This window comes from Homalodisca vitripennis, chromosome 4 (assembly GCF_021130785.1).
Source record: "Homalodisca vitripennis isolate AUS2020 chromosome 4, UT_GWSS_2.1, whole genome shotgun sequence".
NCBI classification, from domain to species: Eukaryota; Metazoa; Arthropoda; class Insecta; order Hemiptera; family Cicadellidae; genus Homalodisca; species Homalodisca vitripennis.
In genome coordinates this window covers 149193222-149220561 of record NC_060210.1, presented here as the reverse complement: position 1 = coordinate 149220561, position 27340 = coordinate 149193222, and the positions used below count along the sequence as shown (strand labels likewise).

The 27340-nt window shown below is 31.9% G+C and overlaps 2 protein-coding genes across 9 annotated transcripts in view; both read right to left on the bottom strand.

Moving 5' to 3' along the window:
• LOC124360320 overlaps positions 1 to 20780 on the bottom strand; it is a 32958-nt gene extending 12178 nt beyond the window's left edge. For 2 of the 5 annotated variants that reach the window (XM_046813833.1, XM_046813831.1), the window contains exons 1-8: positions 20530 to 20780; positions 19845 to 20047; positions 15847 to 16117; positions 12111 to 12359; positions 11600 to 11767; positions 10440 to 10699; positions 8249 to 8501; positions 3692 to 3897 (exon numbers count right to left, since the gene is read on the bottom strand). In XM_046813833.1, coding sequence (XP_046669789.1) covers positions 3692 to 3897; positions 8249 to 8501; positions 10440 to 10699; positions 11600 to 11767; positions 12111 to 12359; positions 15847 to 16117; positions 19845 to 20047; positions 20530 to 20712 — 1793 coding nt within the window. In that variant the 5' untranslated portion in view covers positions 20713 to 20780. The remainder of the gene's footprint in view (positions 1 to 3691; positions 3898 to 8248; positions 8502 to 10439; positions 10700 to 11599; positions 11768 to 12110; positions 12360 to 15846; positions 16118 to 19844; positions 20048 to 20529) is intronic. The other 3 variants (XM_046813835.1, XM_046813834.1, XM_046813836.1) reach the window with 3 other exon arrangements.
• Positions 20781 to 22349: 1569 nt separating this feature from the next.
• The window catches only part of LOC124360318 (protein crumbs-like), an 83632-nt gene continuing 78641 nt past the window's right edge, over positions 22350 to 27340 (bottom strand). For all 4 annotated transcript variants that reach the window (XM_046813826.1, XM_046813828.1, XM_046813827.1 and 1 more), the window contains one exon: positions 22350 to 22565. In XM_046813826.1, coding sequence (XP_046669782.1) covers positions 22492 to 22565 — 74 coding nt within the window. In that variant the 3' untranslated portion in view covers positions 22350 to 22491. The remainder of the gene's footprint in view (positions 22566 to 27340) is intronic.

The window sequence follows — 27340 nt, the reverse complement described above, 5'->3', positions numbered from 1 at the left end:
AAATGTGTTATTTTCTGTATTATTAACAAAATGCAGTCTGTAAAGAAATTTTAAAAGTAAAATAACAGAAAAACAGTATAGTTATAAACAATTTACTAGACATCAACTATTTAAACAATTTAATTACAATTCCAACGATACTTGTGTCAACAAAATCTGTCAATGCATAAGCGAGCACAACCACTTTAAAGGTGCGCTTGCACAAGCCGGGATCAGCAAACATTTTGTCTTTTAACAGGCATTAGCTGTTTTACATAGATTATAACAATTTTACAATTTTTATAAAAATTTAATGGTACTTGTTACAAAGAAATCCGTCAACGCATTAGCGAGCACAACCACTTTAAAGATACACTTGCATAAGCCAGGAGCAACAAACAACTGATACCTCTCAATTGTGACATGTTTGTTACAACTTGTAAAATTTTTATAACCTATGTAAAACAGTTGATGCCTATCAAAAGACAAAATGTTTGCTGCTCCCAGCTTGTGTAGTACGTTTTAAGCACCTATCAAAAACCAGGAAGGATTTTTCTCTTCACCCCTCTGGCCACTTATGTATATCATAATTTATAAAATTGGAATAAAACGTTCAAATCAAAAACATTTAAGAATCTATAATTTTAACACTTAATTGATATATATATATATATATATATATATGTCCAAATATTTCTTTAATCATTTATAGTTGTTTATCTTTTTCAGTCATGTATTATTTGGTACATTCTGGTACATTTTACATCCTGGTTAGTTATAATTTGCATTGATATATTTTTATGGGTATAAAATCTTGAGAACCAGGCACATAGCTTTAAGGTCCCTAGGGCCAAAGTACATTAAAGGCGTTATATATGTGGATGTTCAAACATACTTTTGGTATGCTTGTGTTATAACATACATTGGCAGTTAGTAATAAGATAAAAACAATCATTAGTTATTTCAAAATTTTATTGAAACTAACAAAATATAATATTACTCTTACACCTTATTGTAAGTACAAACTGTCAGTAGATTTCAGCAAATCTGAAAAGGCACCCAGTTTTTGCTACTGGTACAGGGACTGAGAGGTATATAAAGTTAGTAAATCTGGGTAGGATGAAGCTAGTGAACGGTTCCCTGTCAGGAAAAGGTGCTCAACATTTTTACATTTACACGTCACTTAACTTTGATTGAAAACATTTTCTGATATAATCTGCGCTTTAAACAATACTGTTACATTATCAGAAAACATGCTTGCAAATCTGTTAACTATACAACTTAGTTCTTGAATAGTACATGAGGCTAGGAAAGAAGGCTGAACCAATTTATAAGCATCAATTACCTTTTTAATACTTCTAAAATTATTGTCACGAGTTGAAACTACTGTATCAAGCCATTAGATAAAACACAGTCACTCTGAATTTGCATTTTGTATTGGTTACTCTTTGATTTTCAAACAGTTCATTAAAATGCCTTTTCACTTTTCTGCCTCAATGGTCTGTGAATTCATTTGGTATTTCCCACTTTGAAAATACCTTTCCTGCTTCATTAAAGAATTCATCAAAGGACCAATAAGTTCTGTAACTTTCAGTAAAGCATTCCCCAGAAGATTATAAGCTGTCACATATAAATTCAGACGAAAGATTTTTAAGCAATATTTACTTCCCCCAATATTTTACACTGCACAGCCAAAATACCAAAACAAAATTGACGAATTCCAACCCTTTTCTTAAGCCCTGAGCCTCATTCTTTTCACTGGATTTTTCTCTAGTCAACATTATTTCATTTTATGATTTTATAGCACAATGTTCCATTACACCTTTGAAAGGCTTAAAATGTGCAGTTCAATTTAAGGTCTTTAATGTTATTTTATTGTTAGAAACAGTCTTATTCTTGATACAATCTGATTCGATTTGAAACTCTTGTCTTGGAGCTATACTGTTATCAAAAGTTTGTAATAATTTTAAATAGTGTCAAAGAATTGTGATATTTCCCAGTTGCAATGAACAGTATCTTTTAGAACCAGATTTAAATTGTGGCTAGCACAGTGAACAAAGTAGGCATGGAGTGCTACTTCCTGAATTATCTTTTGTACTCCACTGTACACACCACTCATAACTGATGCACCATCATATCCTAGCTGTCTACATTTGTTACATCAAGGTCTTTTTTCCAGATTGATTTAGTAAAACCCCTGCTGCCCCTTAGCAGTTTGGTCTTTAACAGATGTAAAAGAGGTAAATGTTTTATATATGCTCAAGACACAAGGATTTATTCTTTGGTTATTTTTAATTTTCACCTAACGAAATACATCACTTAACTGATCTACTTTTCCTACACTGATCTAAAGCTATGGCAATGTGAAAGAATCTATTATTTGTGGGGTTAGAAGAGGGAACTGTATCATGTGCACTGGTACAATCATCTACGGCCATAGAATGTCACAGAGCACTGAGCTTATCATATTTAAAACCGTATTTTCATTTTCACTGTTAAAAACATTTAGCTTGATTTTAATTTCTTTATAAATAAAATCTAATTTAAATTATGCCAAGATAGCTACAATTTTGTTTTTGACAGTATCATCATGAGGTTATTTTTTTAAGAATGCGTGCAAATCCATCAGCTGGCTTTGTTTTTAAAATTCACAGACACAAGCGCACAAGACATATCCACTCCAATAATTATTAATAATACAGCTACATGTGTTTTGATGTTACATCAGATAACACCATCATCAGACCATCTGTCGAAGAATTGTGTAAATGCATCAGCTATCTTCGTCTTTAAAATTCACAGACAAAAGCATAAAACACAAGATATAAACAACTGAACTCATTTAAAACATATAGGGCTATAATATTATATTGCTAAGAACCACACAAAGGTTAATAACAATGACGTAGTCTGCATTTTACTGCTGATTGTGGGTCAGGTGATTTCAATTTGTGATTGAGAAGAGCGTCAAATAAACTTGTAATTGAACATAAACTTTTCATTGAGAACATATTCTTCAGGTCATCATTTTAAAATGCTTTATAAATTCCAAACTCCTCCAATGTGAGTTTATTCTCTTTGACATTTATATGGACTATTTCCGGGCTATCTTTAAAATTGTTCATGCTGTTACAATTAATTGTTGGCTAGATGTTTGGTGAAGGTACGTTTATGCTGACCTCTTCTAGGTTAAAGTTGATATTCTTTATATCAGATCTCAAAAGTTCGGCCTGTTTGCCATACTGACTGATGTAAAAACTAGAACAGTCTGTATATTGAACTTTTTAAACATTTGTTTTTTCTTAGCTGGGATTTTTACATTAAGTTTTGGGTTGAATGGTCTTTTGAAACAGAATAAAAGGGAGAGCCAGCAGTTCAGTACAAAGTATTTATAAAACAGTCTTCCCATCACAAACATGATTGGAATCTGTTTTAACTCTAACTTTTAGGCTTTAAGCTTGATATCTTTGCCCGATTTAAACAACTATAATTCAACAGTTTTTATTTGTAAATCAGACACATGGTTTGAAAGAGAAGTTGAGTATAAAGTAAGATTTTCCTTAGAATAAGAGAAGGGTTGAGACTGTAAGTTGATTTGTGAAGTGTATGTGTAAGCCACGTGTAACCAAATTACACATAACAAATATGCGGTATGTGTATAACAAACAGCAACAAATATTTAATTACCAGTAATCAAACTTTGAAAGCTTACCACAAAATCCTCTCTAGAATAAAAGTTCTCAAAAATGAATCTTTTCCTAGAAATTCCCTAGGTTCTTTTAAGGATTGAAGCTGGATTGAAGATGGTGAAAGAGGGAGAAAATTCATGCCCTCTAGTGAATCATCTTTAACGTTGATTGTCGCACTTAGAGTTAAGTAATTTTTCCGAGGCCACTCTTCTGCAGGAGCTGTCAATTCCTGAAATGTAATATAAATTTGACCGACATATTAAGTTCGTTTATTGTGTCAGTATTTAAATAAATAATTTGTAACTCTGTGTAACATTTTATTACTATTTGGTAATATTGCCCATAGCAAAAAGTGATAAAATAGTCTAGAATAAGAACTGCTGCATTAATTGGATTAAACTCTTCTCTATGTCGTGTTAAAGCAGTAAATACCAGTGAGTATAATCAATCAAAATAATCACACTGTGCAGCTACCCTCTCTGAAATCTCTTTTGGGCTACATAAAATAACCTCTTGAGCCACTGCTTGTATTGGCCAAACAAACTTAATAGAATCTGTTCTAACTGCACCACCACATTTTTTCCCATAAATAACTCAAGAAAATTATTTTCAATTATTTTACGTGTCCTAAAATTACTTTTGGAGGAATGGATGTTGATTATAAAAAGTTTCAAACAGGCTCTGTTTGCAAAGCAAGAGATATGAAAATTGATATAATTCCTATACTGAATCAATAAAATAGGATAATACAGCAAATAGAGATAAGAAAGCAAAATACACTGTACTGTATCGGCTTTTTTTATTATTTATACTTTCTTATTATTTTATTATTTATAATTTCTAAGAACAACTACCAAGAGTATAAAGACAGTGAGTCGGATGGCCTTCAAGACAGGATGTAGACTTTTAGGGAATTAAACTAATCGTAAATATTGTATAAATAATTGTTTGAATGTGTGTGCTTCTGTTACACAAAAGTTAGTAAGTAAAATTGTGTTGAAGTTTTGCATCAATAATTGTATAATTTGTAACTAAAATATGTGTACTTCCATTTAAAAACTGCAGGGGCCAACATTTTACATCATAAGTTCTTTCACTAAGAAAGTTGCAAATTTCATTCATATTATTCCTTCACACTAGCCAAAATGATTACAAGTGTTACTGAAATCATCGGAGCTATTCGATCAAATATCATGGAATGTTGCACGGAAATTTAAGTTATTTCATTACTGCTTATAAAAACTGTTTCATTTCTGCTTATAAAAACTGTTTCATTTACGACTTAAGGACCCTGAAAAACTGTCTTTACTACGAGTAAAATATATCTAGAGATTGGAATATTTCCGATGGTCATGAATTGTCTCAGGAATGTTTGGTATACCATTTGTAAAGGATATACATACATACAGTGTCCCTGTTATTTAGTAAAATATGTGTGTGAAGCTATTGTTAACGCTAGTTAAACAATAAAATCTATTATTTTACTTATTTTATATCCCACTATATCACTAACAGTGAAAAGTATACATTTATACATACAGGGTGTTCATTTGAAAACTTCAAACTCGTATTAAAAGACTTATAGCCCAAGTATTCTGTAAACGGAAGTGTATAATACTAATTGGGGGAAAAAAATATATTTTCAAAATGGGGTGCTCATCCCCATGACCCCCCCCCCATACCCAAAGCCAAAATTTTGAAATGGCAACTAATACCTTGTGACACCTCAAGTTTAGCTCATAAAATATGCTGTATTTTGGTAACAAAAATTGAAATCGGCCAATCCATTTGGTATCAGCAGCCAATAAAGTAATTTCTTACACAACAATTATTAGTCTACAAACTACTGTACTACTGCTAATAACAACAAAATTACTCACCGAATAATGTTGTAAATTCTTTGTAAACTTCAAATCAAATGTTCAAATTGGTAGCCATTATTGTTCAAGCAAAAAAAAAACCTATTTTAAAATTCTTGGCTAACATTTCTAAAAGTTTCTCTGGTTAAGCGTCTGCACTGAGCAGTGATCCTGTTTTTCAAGTATTGGACACCAGTGGGATGTGTTTTAAAAACTACTGATTTCAAGTGACCCCACAAAAAAAAGTCTAAGGGTGTTAAGTCTGGAGACCTTGCTCAATTGATCCTCTTCTACCGATCCAATGATATGGGTATTGTGCATCTAGCCATTGTCATACAGGAAGACCATGATGTGGAGGTGCTCCATCTTGTTGAAAATAAAACATATCTGCATCTCAATTTAACTGGCCTACTTCATTTACTAGGTTTTCAAGTGTTTCCACAATAAGAGGGTCAATAGTTTTTTTCTAGCAAATCTAAGTACGATTCTCAATTTAAGTTTCCTTCAATAAATAAGGATTCAACAATAGTGTCACCAACTATTCCTGCCCAATCATTAAGATTTTCAGGCCATTGGGTTGATCCTTCAATGAATACATGTGGGTTTTGGTCTGACCAAAATCTGCAATTGTGTTTTTTAACAAAACCATTAACATAAAATGTACATTCGTCACTATAGCAAATGTTTTTTCACAACATTTTCATTACCAGTAATGATTGCACTCATTTGCTCACAAAACTCAATCCGACAGTTATAATCATCTTCATTAAGTTCATGACAAACTTTGACTTTGTAAGGATGAAATTTGTTAATTTTCAATGGTTTATGAATGGAACCAACAGATATTCCAGTTTCAACAGCAAGTTTACAAATGGATGTATTAGGGTTTTCAACAACATTATGAATCACTTCAATTTGAGATTATTTGTCAACAACTCTGTTACCAGATCTTTTCTTGTTATTAACTGAACCACTTTCAGTAAATTTTGATGTAAATCTATGATATACCTAGGTGACACATTCCTTCCAGGATGTAGTGTATTGAATGCGTTATCAGTTCTATTCACACACTTATTCTCGGATCCAAAGATAAAAATAATCTCCACTCTTTGAAGACTGTAAACCATTTTCCCTGTGAAGCAAGACATACAACACGCACCACTGTCATTAAACAAATGAAACTGTATTCCCAAATGTTTGGTGTGTTGAAACATGACCAGAGATAGCCACTTACTGGACCAGTCTCCAACAATACTGTAGGTAATAAAGATAAAAGAATGATATGACACTTGCTTGTCCTGTTTACTTACCAATACTGATAGTGAAATTAGTAATTATGTTTATATTACACAAAACCTTTTGCTTTTTGGTAATATTTAGTAAGTAATGGTGTTGTGTTATTGGTAGTAATACAATAGTTTGTAGACTAATAATTGTAATGTAAGAAATTACATTATTGGCTGCTGATACCAAACGGCTTGGCCAATTAAAATTTTTGTTACCAAAATAAAGCATTTTTTATGAACTTCAATTTGAGATGTCACAAAGTATTAGTTGGACCCAGCAGGGATCACTTCTGACTGGTTTATACCTTCCAGTTGAACCCACCACTGGGCACAGCAAAAACTGATGTGTCACTTAAATCTGGGCAACCTTATGGATGTCCAGGGGCGGCACATCACTAACCACAAATGTCGAGATTCTGGGGTTCATGGGCAATTCGATAGGTCTAGTCTACTGTGAGAGATGACTGTTGAAGTTGGTGGGTTTGTTCCCTAACCTCAGAGGTTCCTGCTAGCCTCAACAAGGGTATGCCACTCCCTGCCTACTTTGAAGAAGCTGGTTCAGAGCTAGCCTCTCCGTCTTCTGGGGAGACATGACTTTGAGATGTAGTGCCCTAATTCTTCCTCATGGATCTGGAAGCAGCACACTAAGTGCAATTTATAAGCTTCTTGTCCTAAGAGAACAAAAAAAAGGTATTAGTTGCCATTTCACTCACTTTTTGAAATTAATTTTTCTCCCCCAATTAGTACTATACACTCCTGTTTACAGAATTTTGATACTTGGTCTATAAGTCTTTTAATATGAATTTGACGTTTTAAAATGAACACCCTGTATAGGTCATCATTAATACAACCAGAAACACAGGCACAATGAAAACATAAATATGATTGATTTTAAAATAAAAATAGGAGTGACAGAAAACAGATTATGATTCATGCATTTATTCAATGACAAGTAGACACACAGTCGAGTAGCGATTTGGTGGCTCGACAAATTTTTTAAATATACAGAAACCTCCTCTTAACCGACCACCACTTTAACCAGCCTCTGTTTCCAAAACATTAAAATCTTTTTAACCGGCCGTGATCAGCTGGAAATGATTAATAACGATCTTTCAACAAAACTTTATGACTAAAACGTGCCTATTGCAACATGAGTGTTTCTGCTTTACTCTTGCGTAGTCTTGAATTCTTTTTTAGTTCATTTAGAATTTTTATTATTCGCTCACACGTACCTAAATTTAGTGTTCGGGAATCTGTAATATAATGTTTTAGTGCAAATTGGTTTATCCGGTCAAATTGTTACACGCTCAGTCCTCCAGTCCAGAGGCTAGTGTAGTGTCCAATGAGATGAAGGATTCTGGCATGTATTTCATATTCAATTGAATCCAATTTTATTGCTATAGTATAAATAATTTGCCATAAAATAGACACTTACAAACACCTCAGAACCACGCTCAGTAATAACAAAGTAATCTAAACTCTTCAACGTGTCATCCCTATACTTTTGAATAGTTTGCACCGTTGATGAGTATTTCGTAAAACTAGCAAACACACATGTGACACAGAGAGTTATGTGACAGGGCCAACCCCTGCAGTAGCTGACTACCCGACACTCCACCATTCCTCGTGGATGTATAGCTCCTGTGGCAGGGTGCACCCTCAATACTAATACGTCAGGACACCAATTCCTAAAACACAGGTTAGCTGGCTTTACAACATTTTACTTATACAATTTCAAATGAAATAGGCTATAATGTGTTACATAAAATAAAGGACAAAACCAAAAATTTAAACTGATATAACTTATTATACATCAGATGAAAAGATGTTCAATTAATATTAGTTACATCTGAAATATTCATTTCTCATACTTAGGAAATATTAATAAGCAACCAATCCACTACACAAGAGCGTAATTGGAGACAAGTAAGCACCAAATATAACCACATACCATAAGGGGAGGGTTGGACACAGTCAGCGCTTGTGTTGTATTGTCGCACAGCTGATGCATAATTGGGAAAATAATTATAAAATAATAAAGTTCACACAATCTGGGGGCAATGGAGAGGCACAAATATTTTAATTACATTTATTTTACATGATAACATTTGAAAAATTGGAAATATTAGTGAGCAAATATATACAATACATGTTAGTACAACTAATCTTTTGAACTCATAGATAATCTGTCCATCGTTTATGGAAAGAATCTGTGTACATCTTCACCATCATACAAAAACAGACTAAATAAAATTTAAAAATATCAGAACTTCATTGGTTAACTATAATGTATCCAAACCTCTACACAAAACAAGAAAAGAAAATTTTTTATTTACAAAATATTTCATTTAAAAAGGTTGAATCAAAATAAATGAAACTGGCAGAAAAATAGATTAATAAATCATTAAATATCTTAATTTTGCAATGTGATTCACTGCTAGAAGTATGGTAATGATCAATGCAATGGTCAGTCCTGATGCTTGGAGATGGGGAAGAATAGTTTGAAGAATTACACAAGAAGAACAAGAAGCTTGATTGGACCCCACAGACATCATTTGCAGTAAAGGCAGTTCAAAGATATGACAGTTACTTCAGCAGTTAAAATTCCCAGATGGCTCTCCTTCAAATCCATGTTAAAGAGAAAACTTGGAAGTTAAACTGCAGTGTATCAACTCAATATAATTATAAGTCAGTTTTCCCACAATGAAATGAATAAATGAGGCTGACGCGGTAGTAAGGAATGACGGGTGATATCAGGAAAGACAACGAACCGAATTGGAAACTGGCATTTCAAGACAAAGGTCAATGAGTCGATTTCACCTTACACTTATAATAAAAGACTCCACGTGTCTGCTCTTTTCCAATGCTCTCAACTGAAACATATATTTTTAATGATCCAACTAAATATGTCTCAATCCCCCATGTCCATACCAAATCTCCAGATTGCCTCCATGAAGAAAAGCACCCAGTATAGGAGGAGTACACGCTCCAATGTAACTTCTCTCCCACCAACAAAGAGAACAATATCCTCACTTTACTAGTAAACATGCTACTGGTTATAAAGAAATAAAAATAAGTCAAATCAAACAGCCAATGGAGTGGTTAAGTTCCTTCAATAATTCACATCAGAAGAACCATACTCTACACCATTATGTGTTCCTACACCCTTGCAGTGGGTTTTACCTACAAGATGTTTATTCATCTAAAACTCCCTCCAGAATTTGACTCTGTAATATCCCTTAACAGTATCCTAATTAACTGTCTGCACTGATTTATGTCTTAAGGAAGGAGTTTTTGCACACCCATCAAAGATTTCAGGAATTGGCCACATTTCCAAAAAGGGATTATTATAAATCCCCAAAATTTTCAGGCCCATTTCTATAATTTCCATTATATTCAAGATAATAGATATTCTAATTTATGACTCATTTATTAAAATAAAATTCTTAACATTTCTCAATTTGGTTATTGGAAAAGTAAGTACATTTTATTTATTCATACTATTAATCAGTATGCTGTTCTTACATTATATGATAAAGTAGTGACAGCATAAAATGGTTATAATCTGACTCTTATACAATACTTATGTATTATCAATAATATATAATATAGGACATTTTACTTACGTGTGCCACTTAAAACTTATTATATCATCGGTTTTGTTGTTTATAAAGAGGACATGTCTTTGTGTACTACACTGTTTCATTGGCCCAACATCCAAGTGAGACACAGAAAGATAAAGGGGTGAAGGATTCAGTGACATTAGTTTTGCATGCCTTGGGAACATCAATTCATCAACTTCACTGTCTTCATTCACATAATTAATACCAGTTCCTCTAAGTATAAGTTTTTCAAGAGTGGTGTTTATATTCAAAATTACTTCGGCCTAAAAAAATTATTTTTGTAAAATTTAAAAAACATACATTAGATTACATACATTATATGTAATTAGTATGTTGTTACTGATTTTGCTGAACCAAGCTGAATGCATTGTACATGAACTCTTCTTTAATGAAAAACAGATGGCGGTTCCATTCTATCTGAGGTTATGTCTGGACAAAATGGCATTTACTTCATGTTTTGGGATAAATTTGGTAGTGTGTATAATGTTTATATAACTTTACACATTATCGTTACTGTGTAACGATAATGTGTGTATAATGTTTATATAACTTTACACATTATCGTTACACAGTAACGATAATGTGTAAAGTTATATAAACATTATACACACACTTTAAAATATACACTATTGTTTAAGCATAATTGCAATAATATTGTATGATTGATTGAGTGCTAGTGGTAAGTTGAAATAATGCATTAGCTGACAATGGTTGAAGACTTTATTTCAAAATTTCTTTTGTATGGTAGTTGGCTTGATATCTCCACTTTGGCTTTTGTATCTGATTTTGATGATTGTTATTGTAAACTGAGTTTTACTGCGATGATATACTTGGGCTTAAAATTTCATTAATTTTGATAGATGTTCGACCGAAGCCCTTATTTCTCCTCTTTAACCCACAATACAAGTCTGGGGTCTATATCCAGGCTGATGTTCCATTTTCTTCCTTCTAGTTTCTATATTTCCAGTATGTTAACATATCATAAGATCTGCTGGGGGTTAGCCTTGAATCTAAAATGTTATATAACGGTATCTGACTAGTTAAAGTACAGCTTGTTAACCCTCTGAATTTCAAAAGAATTTTAGGATACACACCTACTGTACAGTAAACCCCTCACCTCGGGTAAAAAGGGTTAAGAAAAATGACAAGTAGTAGTACATTACCTCATAGGTTTTGCATGAGTGTGGGAGAAATGTGAATATAAGAGCATGCTGCGATGTAGCGGAAATTTGATTTCTCTGTCTTATGTATTTAAATGGAGTGCCCTGCAATGTTCTATCATCAACATCGTAGTTGGCTGAGAATTTACTGTTATTGTACAAGACAAAAGCCTGAAAACATTATTATGATATAGAAATTTAATAAATCATAAAAAGACATAGACAAAGAAACAATAAATTCAATTCAATTTTTACACAGGTAGAAGAACAGCTAATTTAATGGGTTACCTTATAAGAAAGAGAAATAACAGAGGTTCTGAAAAGTGATTAGCTTTTTGAAGCTGTGATTTATGACTTAAAGATACTAATTGTAATATTATCTACATATATATACTTTGAATTTTTAGAACAAAATATAAATAATTTATGTAATTAGTTTGTAAATAAAATAAGTTTGGCTCAACAAAGGACTTATGTGTAGCAATAAAAACAAATTAATGTTTCCACAACATACCTGGACAAAAGGATAATAGTCTCCTATAAATACTGGCCTCATATTAAATACAAATGTGTTGTTTTCTTTACGTTCTGTAGTGTCAATAAAGGACATATTTTCAGATATGCTAGTGCGGGTGATATGTAGCGTCAGCGAACAGTTAATTTCCTCAAAATCTTCAGGTACAATCGAAATGATGAACAATCCTTCAACACTCCCAACAGTAGTATATGATACTTTAATATTCAATATCAAGATATCATCTGACTGGAACAATTGAAATAGATACAACAACGGATTTAACGTGAAATATATGTAATAAATTTAAAAAATGGCTTTGTTTAGAAGCGTTTCTGAGTACATATACTATTTTTCAGACCAATTCAAGTCAATAAGGGCTTTAAATGAATATTAAATAAAAAATACAATCCAATAAAATCTTAATTATGAATAAATTAACTACAATTTTGTTGATTTAAAATACTTGTAAAAATATATAATATATTTAATTAAGGGTTTAATTAAGTTAAATGTCAACAATTAATGGATCCTTAAGTTTTAATTTAAATAAGGTATAACTGCATCCTTTGAACCTGGAGGGTTATACAGATTTACCGTCACTTGACAATGTTCAATACACACAGGAAAGTCAGAAGGTACAGATTAAACACTACAGGACCTAGACAACTTTTCTGAGGTACAACTTGCTTTTTAACTAGAAAGACAGATATCTTATTCTCTTCTTTGTATTATTCTTTGTAACCTGGCTTCTTTTTCCAAGATAAGACTTTGTCCACTCACTAGCATTTTGACCAAAACAATACAAGTGAATCTTATCCAGCAAAGTCTTGTAACTGATGAAGTCGAAAGCATCTTTGGGATTATTTAAGATAAAAACTTTTCTATAAAACATGTTTTCTTTGCCTACCACAACAATTGGTTCAGTAAGTTCATTTTGTGCTTTCTTCAATTTTCAATCTTCATTTGCCTTGGTTGTCAAATACTTTCTATGCAGTTTACATTTAATCTTATTCTGTTTAATTATGTCATTATCACTACAGGGTATTTTTTCCTTTGTTACTCTCTTGCAAACTAGAGTAATGCTATGTATTTACAGTCCTGCAAACTAAACAATTCTAAATTGATGGTTCTACAGAAAAATATGAATTTTATGTTTAATTAGAAAATTATTTAAAAAATAAGAAATTTTTCTTTTAATATATGTATTGGCTAAACATGACTGACTAGTCATAACCTTTGCACTACTATTGTACCACCCCATCTTCATCTTATTTATTTTTTTTAACGATATAGATTTTCTGGGAGTGTAGTGCTGATGACCAGCAAAGATTGTATGAGGGCAAATGTGTGTTTACATAAACATCAAAATCTAACTGTAGAAATATTTTTCAAATAAATTATTAGTAAGTAGTAATAAAATAATTTAAATTTTATGCTTCTTAAGATATTAAAGTATTATATGAATTAAAGTTTTTGGATAAAAATGATAATAATTAATAACATTCATTAAATTAAGTTGTCTAAGACACTTGTGGTTAAAATAAAAGATTCCAAAAGTAAAATATTGGTGATTACATTGTTCTCTACTGTAATAGTCTACAAAATGACAAATTCTAAAGTTCAAAATGGTTGTGTATTACAAGAACGGTTTGTCTCACAAAATGATGATGTCTCCAGTCATAGTTATCAACAAAAATGTTCATGTTTCAACGGGAATAAAATCTGTGGTTAAGAGGTTAAATATTAAAAGCTTTGATTCATGTAGTTCAAAGATACTTTTAAAGAACTAACATTTTGGAATATTACCCAAAGAATAAGCATATGATGCTGGGCTGATAGTGGTGGCTTCTTCCAGGAAGAAGCAGGAAATAGTTTTAAATTATTTCCTTTAATTGAACTAGAATCACTGATTGATCAACCATTTGCTCTGTAATATATGTTGTGAAAAGGAAGAGTAAAACTTTAGAATTTAATATATTAATTAAATAGAGAGTTATACATATATTTCATTGTAATTATAAAGTTAATAATTATCTTCTAAAATAAAGAAAAGGATAACTTAATTTAAATTAATTTATGATAAATATTTAATGGTGATTATTAAAATAAACTTGAATATCAAATGAATAAAAGGGATGGAGAATATGTAAACATAATCTACTGGTATTATTTTCAGAACACCAGTTTAACAAAATAAAATTTGTATTTAACTACTGGTAATTTTTCCTACAACATTAGGTTGTTTCTATGGTTACAGAAAGCTTTTTTATTTTTTTATTATGAATACTGTATTTATAAAAATTATGAAATTTTGTCTTTTTTAAAGAAAGAACAAATAATACTAAAATAATTATTAACACATCATAATTTTGTTACATATAGTCTTAAAAAAACTTGAAAGTAAAATGAAATGTTTTTATTCACTTTCTGTTGTTTCCATCCATGAATACATGTCAAAGAATTAATTATATACCAAGATGTGCGATTTAATACTGAACAAAATTATATACAACAGTTAGATAATTGCTTCAAAATTATGTAAAACATCTTTCTTTTTTCTTTAATTCAGTATGTAAATATATCAATTGATAGTTTAATTAATGGCGCCATGACGGTTCTTGCTAATGCATTGTGATCACAACTGGTAGCCTTTGGCAGCCCTACAATGTGTTGGGGTCATGACTTGTAATGCTTCTAAGTTTAAAGAAAGTGAGCACTTTGGCTGGTAATTGAAAACAATCATTGTGTGGAATATTTAAACAGCTGTTCAGCAGGAAAGAATTACAACCAACTTAATAATGAATAAAAATAATGAGTATATGGACACAGGAATGTTAAAAAATACAAATTATATAGCAGGATATAATAAAATCTTTCTGAAGTAAAATGTCAATTTTGTATACCCTTTTAAAGGTTAAACTTTTATTTTTCCCTACTGTTGAAAATAATTATAATAAATTAATTTCTTCTGCTTAATATTTTTAGGCATATGAAAATATTACTGTTTTCAAAACTATTTATGAATGTCAGTCTACATGATTTAATGCATCACAAATACATGTAGGAAGCATGGGCATTATTTTTGGAATAACTAGAACTATTTTTGGAATGTACTACTAGATGGGGGTTGCATTACTTTTTTTTGTACAGGACTAAACAAGTATTTTGTATTATGAAACAATTTCTCTATGTGTTGCTCTATTCCCTGTCCTATATATAATTTGAATTGCAAATCCTTGCATATAAATGGTAAAATCGATCATTCAAAAGAATAGAAGTAATGTAGAATAAATTTAAAAGCAAAAAATAACTTTGTTATGATAAATTACTATCCAAGATCTCACATTTAGATGTGCTCAATTTTTAAAATCCTGTCAGGTTTATTTTTTATACCTTTACATAACAGTACAGTACATTACAGTATGAGTTATGTTGAATAAGCTTACTTATACTACATTTACAATATTTAATTTTTCAAACTAAGCAATAATTCGAAAATGAGAAACTTCAAAATAAAGTGGACTTTCATGCCTAGCAGCTAAGGGATGAAGGCGAGAAATAAGAGAAATAAGTGTAAAGAGTTCGTTTTAAAATATTTATACCGAAATATTTAAAAAAATTGTTACAATGAATTCATTCTTTTAGCAAAAATGTTAGTATGTACAGATTTTTACATATGTAAAAATAAATTAACCTTATTCGAAGACAAGTTACAAGAAAGTTTTGTGTCTACCTTAATGTCGGCAGATGTTGGTGTAATCTGCACTTGATCCTTGTGTGGACAGAGGTCTAGAAGTTTGGACCGACTGAAGCTCACGGAAGTTAACACAGGCTTACAGTCACATGCTGCCTTCTGAGTCAGTGAAAACTTGACTCCTACGCTTGACTTGTTCTCCAGGAGCAGCTCTATTGTAATTGGCTTAGTCGTGCAGAGATAACTCGGCAAGTTCATGTTTACACCCTGATTTTCCCCCAATATCACATTACGTAATACTTCATTCAACCTATTTAATACCATAAATATTGTATCAAACTGTTGGTGTTTTAAATATCCATGATATGGTGTAAACATAGGCGCTTAAAGTTAAACTCTTCTATTTCAGATGCTTATAATATAAAAATATTGTAAGATAGACAAGAGGAGTATGAAAAACAGAGGGAGAAGTTAAATGGATTCTAAAAATTCTAATCATTTTAAGTAACATTAGAAAACTGATTACTATTTACTTAAACACAATATTATGTTGAAAATGGTGTGGGGATTATATTTAATTTTTTAAATGATCGTCTTGTATTGATTTTTTCCATGAGAGTGCCAGGTTCGATGGATTAGAACCGAACAATCCAAACCACAGATATAAAACATCACCAGAGTCACATAAGAATACTATGTGGCTTTTCAATCCAGCAAGGTAAGGAAGTATGGATGAATTGGAATAAATAAATCACACACATACATAATTTTACTCAGGATATTAAGCAAACCCTCCTTAGTTTTTAGGCTGTCATAACTAACATTGTCAGTGTCATAACTAATATCTAAGTTTTCCTGTAAACACCACATCGAAATATTGCTCATACAAATAAATTCTTAAAATATTTTAACTCACTGTGGAGAATCACCTTCAGTCAATAGATGTTAGATTGAGACTGCCAATAATATGCATCCTCCTGTACATATGAGTTGAAGGGGCAGAGCTGTATCATGATTGGCTGAAGTCAATGACACCAATATTGGTCATACGTATTAGATCATCCGATGAATGACTAATATAACCAACAGTGATCAATATGGCTTCTTTATCACATGCTGCCAGACTTAAAGTTTCATGCTATCTTCTCTATTGAAATAATTTTCTTGCTATTTCTAAGGGTTGTTTCATTATCCTTGGATAATAGTAGGGAACCTTTGCAAGTACAGTGGAGTCCCGCTAATCCGAAGTAATTGGGACCGAACCCAGTTTGGATTAGCACGGTTAGCTGGAATGACATGAAAACACGGTTTTAAGCATGAGAATGGGTTTATTTTGTTATAAAATGATCAACAATGTTTATTGAAACATGTTTTCTACTTTTGTACTGTATTTCATGCAACAAATGTGTTGGACTGTGAATACTAAGCACCATTAGTAAGCTATAGTACACGGTATGTCCATGTGCTACGAACCAGACTGTACTCCCCATCCCTCGGTAACACAAAAACACAAACATTGACTCATAGAACAGCTGCATAATTGCACTATAGTCTGCAGTGGTTGGCAGTGTGTCATATGTTGTCTCAGTGCAAACATCGATTCTACTGTTGTAATTATTTGCGTAATAAAACTGTGAGCTGATTGTTATGGTGAGTAAGTGAAAGTATACCACCGTTACTTTTAAAGACAAGCTAGACACGCCCCTCATGCAGTCACACAAGAACCGATGGAGTGTGAGGAGGAAGGAAGTGAGCAGCGCTTGATCTTGCACTACGATATCTAGAGCAACAGGCTACTGCTACACCTGCCAATATCATGTTTATGACATATTGGCAAAACTGCACGTCATCCAATAGACTCTCTTTACTGTGACAAATACAGGTACCGAATTCATGTCTTTTAACAATTAATATTGTACTGAACAATAATATCAGTACTGCACATCCAGTTTGATTTCACTTCTCAATATCACACAAACGTAACCTATAAGTTTCAATTTGGTACTGTATTTAAACTTCATTATTTATGTAACGTACTGTATTGTATGCAATTTGTCCTAATAAAATACTGTATGTGTATTTAATGAAAGTTTTTTACAAAATGATGCACCCATTTTCATTTTTCAGGTATAACTAAAATTAAGTTGCTGTATAATTTGCTATATTTCAAGTTTATATGCTATATATTAAGTTGGTATAATTTCATTAAGTTGCTATTACTGTGCATTATCATTATACATAAATATAAAAATTTGCTCTGGACCTGTTTGGATTGACTGGATGTTCGGAATAAACATGTACAGATTAGCAGGACTCCACTGTACTATGGTTTTGTCAAATTCAATTGCATATTAGGTTTTGTAGCTGTGTTTCACTATGGCTTATTTTCTATGTTTCATATCCGTAATGAGTTCATTAAACTCATTTAGATATCAATAATTTTGTTTCACCAATGTAGACAAAAGAGTTACAGACTCAGAGAAAAATGAATAAAATTGAGAAATTGTGGATAGATTAAGAATATAAATCTGGGTTCTGGTAAAAATTAAAACATGAATTAAATAAAGAGAGACAAATGAACTAAGGATAGAAGCATGTTAAGATTAATGCTGATTCACTGACATGGTTTTCCTCCTCATACATATGGCGCAGTTGACGTCGCATCCTCTGTTGGGGCTCCCATGGGGTCGACTCAGAGTCCATTGATGAATGGGCAGTTGGTAACACTGTTAATACTTCATCTGGGAAGGACACGTGGTACAAAGGGAGTCACTTGTCTCTGACCACAAGAAACTTAACCACAAATCTAACGAGTTTTATACCATCTAAGGGGGTGTAAAGGGTTTTGAAATACCCCACACCTTGATGAAAGAGACTGCTCTTATGACTTCGAGCAAATGAGAGACACCAGTACATTTTGGAAGTCTCGGGCCCACTGCACTGGCAGGCTAATTTACTTAAGATGCTATGTGGATCAGGGTATGTCACATTATGTTAATTTTAATTGGTTGGAGAGCATCACCTGATTCCACGACAAAATCCATAGTTAAACTCGATACAAATTATTGATTATTTTATACAGAGAAGACAAATTCCAACTAAATTATTGTAAGTAATAAAATTTAATCTTACTCTAACCAAATATAATTGTAAATATTATACATCTCAACTACATGAAACTTCATGGACAGACAAACAAAGGTACTTGCAGAGGTTCTCTGTTATTGTCTAATGATAGTGAAAAAAATCTTCGAAATGATAAAAAAATACTTCAATAAAGAAGATATAATCAAATTGTCAAAAAAGCTGTCATTTATCACTGTAGGTCAAATTGATTATTGGTTGGTTTACCATACAGCTCTCGCTCCTTTCAACTCACCTGTACAGGTAGATGTATATCATTGGTACTTTTGGTTCAACATCTATTGACTAAAATTGCTGTACACAGGGTGGCCTTATTTGTATAAATAAAAAAGCTGTGTGAAGAACCTAATTCTAAGAAGTATTTGTTTTTGTATAATTAAGTGTGACTAATGAGATATATGGTCAAAAAAATATACAATTTCAACAACGTTTCTACTAAGAATTGGCTTACAAACATTTTCAAAATTTTTTACTTATTTACTTACAATTTGTACAATAAAATTGCGAGATCTGCTTCTCCTCGTCAGACCCAGTGTTACCTGAAGTAGATATTTTCTCTTACCACAGTGGAAGCCCAGGTAAAGAGGATTATAAACAATCATTACAAATTCCACAGTTCATTAAATTTTGTTGATGGCATTAGATCTAATAATTATTTTTAGTTATATAACTGACCACTCAGCAAAAAACATAAGCTCAAATTTAAATCAGCTCAGATATTTGATCACTAATAGAAATATACTAGATTAGCAAATGACCTGCACTAGCTTGATGTGCAAGTGTTTTTTTTTATGGTGGTTGATCTTAGAGATTTTCTCTCTGGAATAAACAGGTACAACAAAGACCTACGTTGATATTTACAAAAATAAAAGTTTATGCATCATAATACATACGTTCTAATTTCAAGTAATTTCCAGAAGTCAAGCTTGCTAAAGAGTGGTCCGGTGTTGTTGTGGCGCAGGTCTGTCACTTGGAGACAAGGGAACACACAGTCCACTGTTACGGAGATCAGAGGTGTGCTGGACAGACCATTCTGAGAGTGTCCTATCATAATGTTGATTTCTCCTTTTATAAGGGGAGTCATGTATACGCTTACCTTTAAAAAACTTTTTCCATTAAAATCTATGTTAAATTATTAATTTAGCTGGGCTAAACTTAAAGATTACAAACATGAGCTACAACAGCACATATTGGGGTTCTTAAAGTAGATGTCGGAAGTTGATTCCTGAAAATTAGAAGTAATACATTTTGGTAATAAGTTCAAAAGTACCTCTTCTAATCTGTATGAACGTAATGCAGATTTATAGGAGGTAATAAAAAAAATCGTTAATTCTAAAATATCTGGTCAGTTTTAAAAATGCCTCTATGTACATATAACTTGAAAGAGTTTCAATGCTATCTCTAATTAAAAATAAACTCAAAATGATTAAAAAAAATGTATTGACAATTAAAAAAAAGTAAATTAATCATTTTTTTTTAATGGAAGGGAGAACTAAAAAAATCAAAATACATGAAAATTTTAATATTTAAGAGTAATGACTAACAAGTCTCTTCTACTACGCACAACATCAAACTTACATTTATAGAAGCTCCAGGTTCCAATCTGAACAGTGGTGGCTCCAGTCTCAAGGCCACACTATCATTGTTGTCCTCACATGACAAATAATCCCATGTAAACTCGCCCCGAATTATAGCATCTCCATTATTAATTAGTTCGAAACTTCTCTCATGTTGACAGTCTCGCATAACATTTATAAACATAACTTTGCTTGGTATTACCTTTAAAAGATTAAAAATGAGAATAAAATAGTAATCAAGTTATTTTTTTAAGATATTAGTGTTGAAGTCATGAACAATTTCAATATTAAAATTTGTTTTATTTGAATAATTGTGGAGTGAAACTGAGTTTTTCATATAATTATAATTTATAAATACATTTTATTTTAGCAGCAGTTCATTTCTTAAGTAATTTAGATTTTCAGTTGACAATAAGTTTAGAATATATTCAGTTAATTAATCCAGTGACAATTATATTCTAGAACCAACATGCCATAATGATAAACTGTAACAACTAAACAGTTTAATTAATTTATATTATAATATTTCAAAACTAGTTTTAAGTGTAACTTTTAAATCAAATTTTCTATCAGTAAACATATAATTATTTAGACTTAGGGCAGTACCAACATTCAAAATATCATTGATATTAATTTGACTCTAGAATGTTTGTCATTTCTAAAGTTTTACTCTACTTAATTTTAATGATAATTCATTTTATTGAGTATACATATTGAGTGTTTAAAAATAGTCAGAAATGTTAAAAATGTTATACAGATTAGTACAAATGAAAAATCCATGTCTGTTTGTCTGTGTATTATAATTGAAAATAATAATTTACTCACAGTTCAAATTGCAGCCCTGTATTTTTAAATTATGTTTGAACTAAAAAATCAAAACAAATTAGTTCCATGAAGGCTTTCATATTTTTGGTCACAAAATCAAGTACTGTATTAGCGTAAATGTCATGATAGTATTAGCAACTAACATATCAAGAAAAGACTAAATGTATAATCTCATTTTTTAAGATATAGTGAAAAATTATTTAACGTAATTTCGAAATACAGTTGTCCTTATTGCAGTCAACATGTTAAAATTGTGTAATTGTTAATTGTGTAAACAATGGCATTGTAATAAAGATACTATAATATGGGGGGGGTGGGGGGGGGGGGGGGTGGGGGGGGGGGGGGGTGGGGGGGGGGGGGGGTGGGGGGGGGGGGGGGTGGGGGGGGGGGGGGGTGGGGGGGGGGGATTTGTAGACGTGTTAAAATTAATTTTACCAATCACCTGATTGAGTTCAAGATACTAATGCCTGAATACAAAATTTAAGACATAGACTGAATAATAATTGACATTGAATCTGCCCATTTATAATAGCTTAATCCCTTAATAGCTGCATTAATTAGAATGCTTATTTCATTTGTTAAATACAGTGCATTCTGGCCAAAAAAAGTTGCTGTCAAAAAGAAACAGATAATATATTTGACAAAATAGTGTAGTAATGAAATGCTAAATAGGAAATTTGTATTTGGCCAAGAATTGGAAGATGCAAAAACAATTTGCATTTCATATATCTGAGACTACTTATGTCAATAGCATTAATCATATGTTTGTGCAGGCCTATTAAAAAAATGTTTGAAAACCACAAAGTTCTTTGAGTAAACTGTAAATATTGCACAATTTTAAATTTATAGTGCTAGGGATTTATAAAAATATCGTCATAAAAACTACTTATCAGAAAATATTGATGCTGCAGGGTTATTGGAAGGAACATTTTAGTTAACTATCTTCTGATATTACTAAGTCAAATATATATTTAGATCATGTATACTATACCTGGTGGGCACTCGCAGTAGTAGTCCCTGTTGACCTTGAGATGGCAGGTACCGTTGTTGAGGCAGGGGTTGCTGTAGCAGGGATCCAACTGGTACTCACAACTGGCACCCGTATAGTCGGCTGTACAATTGCAGTGGTAGCCGTTCACTAGATCGATGCACAGCCCCCGTGCTGGCACGGCATTGAGGCACACTCCTCGATGTTGGTCTGACAAGTTGGGCCTGGCACATTAACACTCGTAAGCAGGTGTTTAACATGAGAATGGCACCAATAAGATCTTAACTTTCTGTCTAATGTTCAAACACTGGCATATATAAAACTTTTCAGAATAATCAATCCAAACTGTATTACATTACAGAACATTAAAAAGGCGGCCATATAACAAAATGGTTTCTTCGTTGTCCCAGGTAAATGCCAGTAACAATAAATTGCAAAGCAAAATTGTTGGATAGTCAAAAGAAAACATGCCCTCACTGATACTGAATATTTGAACAAAAGCGGTGGTACTAATTATTCTCTAATACTCTTGAACAATACTTCTGGAGCAAATAATTGAGTTCCTAATACTCAATAGTGATGGTTCATAGTTAGCAGATAACTATAACCAGATCAATAACATTAATTTGATGCATGTACTTACTGCACACAAGTATACTTAAGAGCCAAATTTTTATAATAAAATCACATTGACCACATTCAGCGGGCTGGAAATCTTGAAATGTACAAGGTTTGCTATTTATATTTTTTATAATGGCAAAATAGACTGTTTCCAGGCATCAGCTGGCATTTACAGTGTAAATTTTTACATTAATGAACATAACCTCAATCACATTTTGTAATTTGAGTGTGATTAGTGTTCTTTACAGTTAATTGAAAAGTGCAGCCCCTAGTAAAAAAGTGGAATTGACCGATGAACACTTCTGTGCAATTATTTTTTTCATAACTTTCGGCCTGGATTATCATGACAGGAGTGCATCAATGAACTTAGAACATTTTATAGCAATGAAGCCACATCCTACAGAAGTATAAAAATCTGGTATAGTAGTTCAAACGTTGCTGATGTTTACACCAGGATGAAATCCGTGAAGACCATCCAAATCTGTCTTTGTGCCAAAAAAAATTAATGCCGTGCTTGAAATGATTAAACAAGATCGTCATGTAATATACCGTCAGATTGAGGCATCTTTGGGTATGACTAGCATCAACAAGATACATTCGATCATTTGGGTGTAAAAATATTTTTTTGTCAATGGATTCCACATAACGTGACCAATGCTCCAAAGAAGGCTCACGTCGACTGGTGTTTTGAAATGTTGAAAACATTTGCTAAAGGTATATCAAAGGCTATGTATAACATCTGCACAGTAACGAATCATGTATCGATGCATATGACTCGTAATTAGCGAGTAAATACCCACACATCTTTCAAGACAAGGCAAATCCAAAAAAGGTTTTTTGTAAAAGAAGCACATTGAAGCAAATGGTTGCCTGTTTTTTAGCATTACCGGTCATATGGCAACAGTGACATTAGAGCAACATAAAACAGCCAACTCTGAAAGGTTCATAACCATTTCTTTGCTAGAGTCTCACATTGTTACTCAAACAATTTAATTTTTAACAAGCTAGAAGGTCGTGTTGATGGGCCATCCACCATACATCCCGGATTTGGCACCCAATGACTTCCCTATGTTCCCACACATAAAAATCAAACTGTGTGATCAATAATTTTCAACACCAGTAAAAGCCATTTGTGCATTCAAAACACATATTTTGGAGTTTTCTCAGTCAGAGTGGAAAAAGTGCTTCAAAATATCAAAAATAAACCACTGTTTTTATCAAAATTTGAAAAGAGACAAAAGTTTTGTAATAACTTTTCCTTTCAAAGGATACCTCATTTGTAAAACTCGGTTAAGAAATAACTATTTTTAAGGAAGATTTCATATTACACATGCAAACCAAGTGGTCCATAATTGACAGCATTTGAACAGCGGTTATTTAAATCAGCCACTACGGTAATTAAAATGTAACATTGAAACTGAGTATTGAACCTTTAACAACTAATAAATGTACACATAACCAAATTAACACATTGTCCTGCCAGCAAGAAACACAAGAGAGCCGGATATTGAAATGTGTATGGAATGCACGATGACAATGAGGAACAGTTTGAAAAGTACATTTCAACAGCAAACGTGTGCTCCACCGATGTCTACTTCATGAGACAAACTAAACTGATTGGATTGACAACCTTACAAATTGCTCTCTCAAATGTCCCTACACCCACCCTTCTTGGAATAGTCGTCGCTTCACAGCACCCAATTTAAATAAGCAAGCTCCCCACCCTGTATTATGAATCATTCAATAATTAAAGAGACAAATTAGTCTGGAGAAGAAACCGTTTATATTTAGAAAACAATACTTTTACTACCTTTCAACATAATTCCCTCGAACATTTATGCACTTGTTCCAATGGACTACAAGCTTTTTTACACCGGTTACAAAGAACTCTTTATCATGATGTTTGAACCAGTTACCCACAAATGTTTCTTGTCCTTGTTGTCTTGAAACCTCTTTTCACGTAATGTTTCCTTCATTGCACCAAACAAATGGAAATCACTAGGTGCTAAATGAGGACTGTGGAGCAGTACTTCCCAGCCCATTTTCTCAATGGTTTCATGGGTTATTTGAACAAGATGAGGATGTGTATTATCTTGCTGGTAGATGTGTTTGAAGGTTGATTATGAAAGCATTAAGCTACAAAATTACCTATGAGAAAATGTATTGTTTGATATTTTTAACACCTTCTGATATCCTTCCATTTTTACTCCCTCTGAATCTAAAGGGCCTGACGAGCAATTTGTTTCTTAGGTGAAATTTCTTTATCAATTTCATGAAAAACTAGCTCTTTTGCTTAAACAATCACAATTGGCTAGTGCTCCAAAATTATAATGACGAATTTCAACTATAATGTACCTTAACTTTGATACTGTAGCAACAAACCTTTTGAGTAATCGTCTCTAATAACCTTTCTTTGTGTCATTAAAATTACTTCATCGAGTAGCTTAATATTAAAGTAACAAACTGAACTAGAATTTTTTTTTTCAAGATCTGTACTATTTACACTTAACTAATCTTAATATACTTATAATATAGTTATGATACATAAACAATGATTACTGTACACTAAAATAGTGGAAAGAAGAGATATATTGTGAAAGACTCTTACCTCACTACGATGGTGAGCTGTTAGTGAGTGAGAGAAGCGGTGGTTAGTGTCTCCCCAGCTGTACAGCCTACGTGCGGCCTAGCTACCACCCAAGCTACAGAGTTAGTTCAGTGTTTAGTGCATGCACTCATCAATGCTACTGCCTCAGCTATGTACAGAGTCTATACTAGTGTACAATAGTACTTTACTGCAAGTTTTAAAGTAAAATTACAGATTTTACTTACTGTTATAAAAATGAGCATGTTTAGGTTACACTCCTAGCCTAAATTAATCAGTACTGAAAGTAACATAATTAGTTTTAATGTTATTATTGTTGTAAAATAATTAATAGATTATTTTACTTTCAACAACTACCATGGTTCCACATCACAACTACACTAGATGTTTTTATTTCAAAACGTGTGTTACAAACCAGGCGAGTGAAAAACATGCATAACATTACCAGTGCAGGTCAAGCTCGGTGGTCACAATCATTTGTGAATGGATTATATCTGAATATCTGTACACATGCATTACACCTAAATAAATAACTAAGATACTAGAAAGATATGATCCAACTCTTATATGACAAATGTATCAATACACACCACACAAAGGTATTTCTAACATGCTTTGTTGTTTGCTTCATGTAAACAAATGGTAAATATTAAAGGGATATATGTATGTACTAAGTAGAAACATTTTCATAATTTATGTATTACTTCTGGACCAAATTCAATCAATAAAATGTGTTACATACATCATGCTTTTTATCCATGTGATATAAAATGTTACTGTATTTTCAACATTTAAAGTGTCATCTTCAAACACTAAAAATATAAAAAAACTACAATTTTTCAAATATTCAAAGTGATTAAAATTGACTATAAAAACCCAGTAAAACTATTGTTATTCCTTTTTGTTTTGTTAGGTTTAGTTGTAAGTAGTTGGTGACTATGCCTGTATATTACTAAATTTTAATATTTGAAAAAATATACACATTTTACTTAGTGTCACAAACAATAGCAAGTTTGAAGAGTATGATGACCTTAAGACCTGTGAATTCAAGTGAACATGATTATTTCTTTTACAATTAAAGTAGATTGTATGATTTAATAAATTTATTTTACCCTAAATAAATTATTATAAATTTTTTTTAATAATATAGGATTCATAGCAATGAAATTTTAGTATAATATTATAACTTTTGATCATCTTTACATATGGGGCACCATAGTATGTTTAGAGAATGGAGTTTGTTAAGTTTGGAGTATTTTTAAGTTCACAGGGACACAGTGTACAGGGAGTGTACACAGAATACCCTTCTCGGTGCTTTTGAAAATTAAATCTGAGTTAGTAAAAATTCAAACCCTGTGACCTTAAGAGCCGCTTGTAATGAAACAACCTAGAATTTTACCCTTTAAGAACAATATTAAGCAATGGTAACTTTGCACCCAAACATTTATTAGTTTTTCTTGTCTAAATTTTATACTTTTTGAATATTCATACTTAAGAATAAAAACTTCCTCTATATATTGGATAACATTTATGTAATAAACTTACATTAAATTTAATGTAAAACTTAAAGATGTTTTAATTGAAAAATGTTACTATAGTATAAGAGAAAAACTATAATTTTTTATTACAACTAAACTAGTTATTCTAGTTTTTGCTGATATTAGTTTTTATTATATTATTAGTATTTTATAATTTGATAATGCACTAGTTTGTTTTACACTGTTTATAAACCTGTCAAATGTTTGTGCAAAAAAGATCTTTTGCCTTTATTTA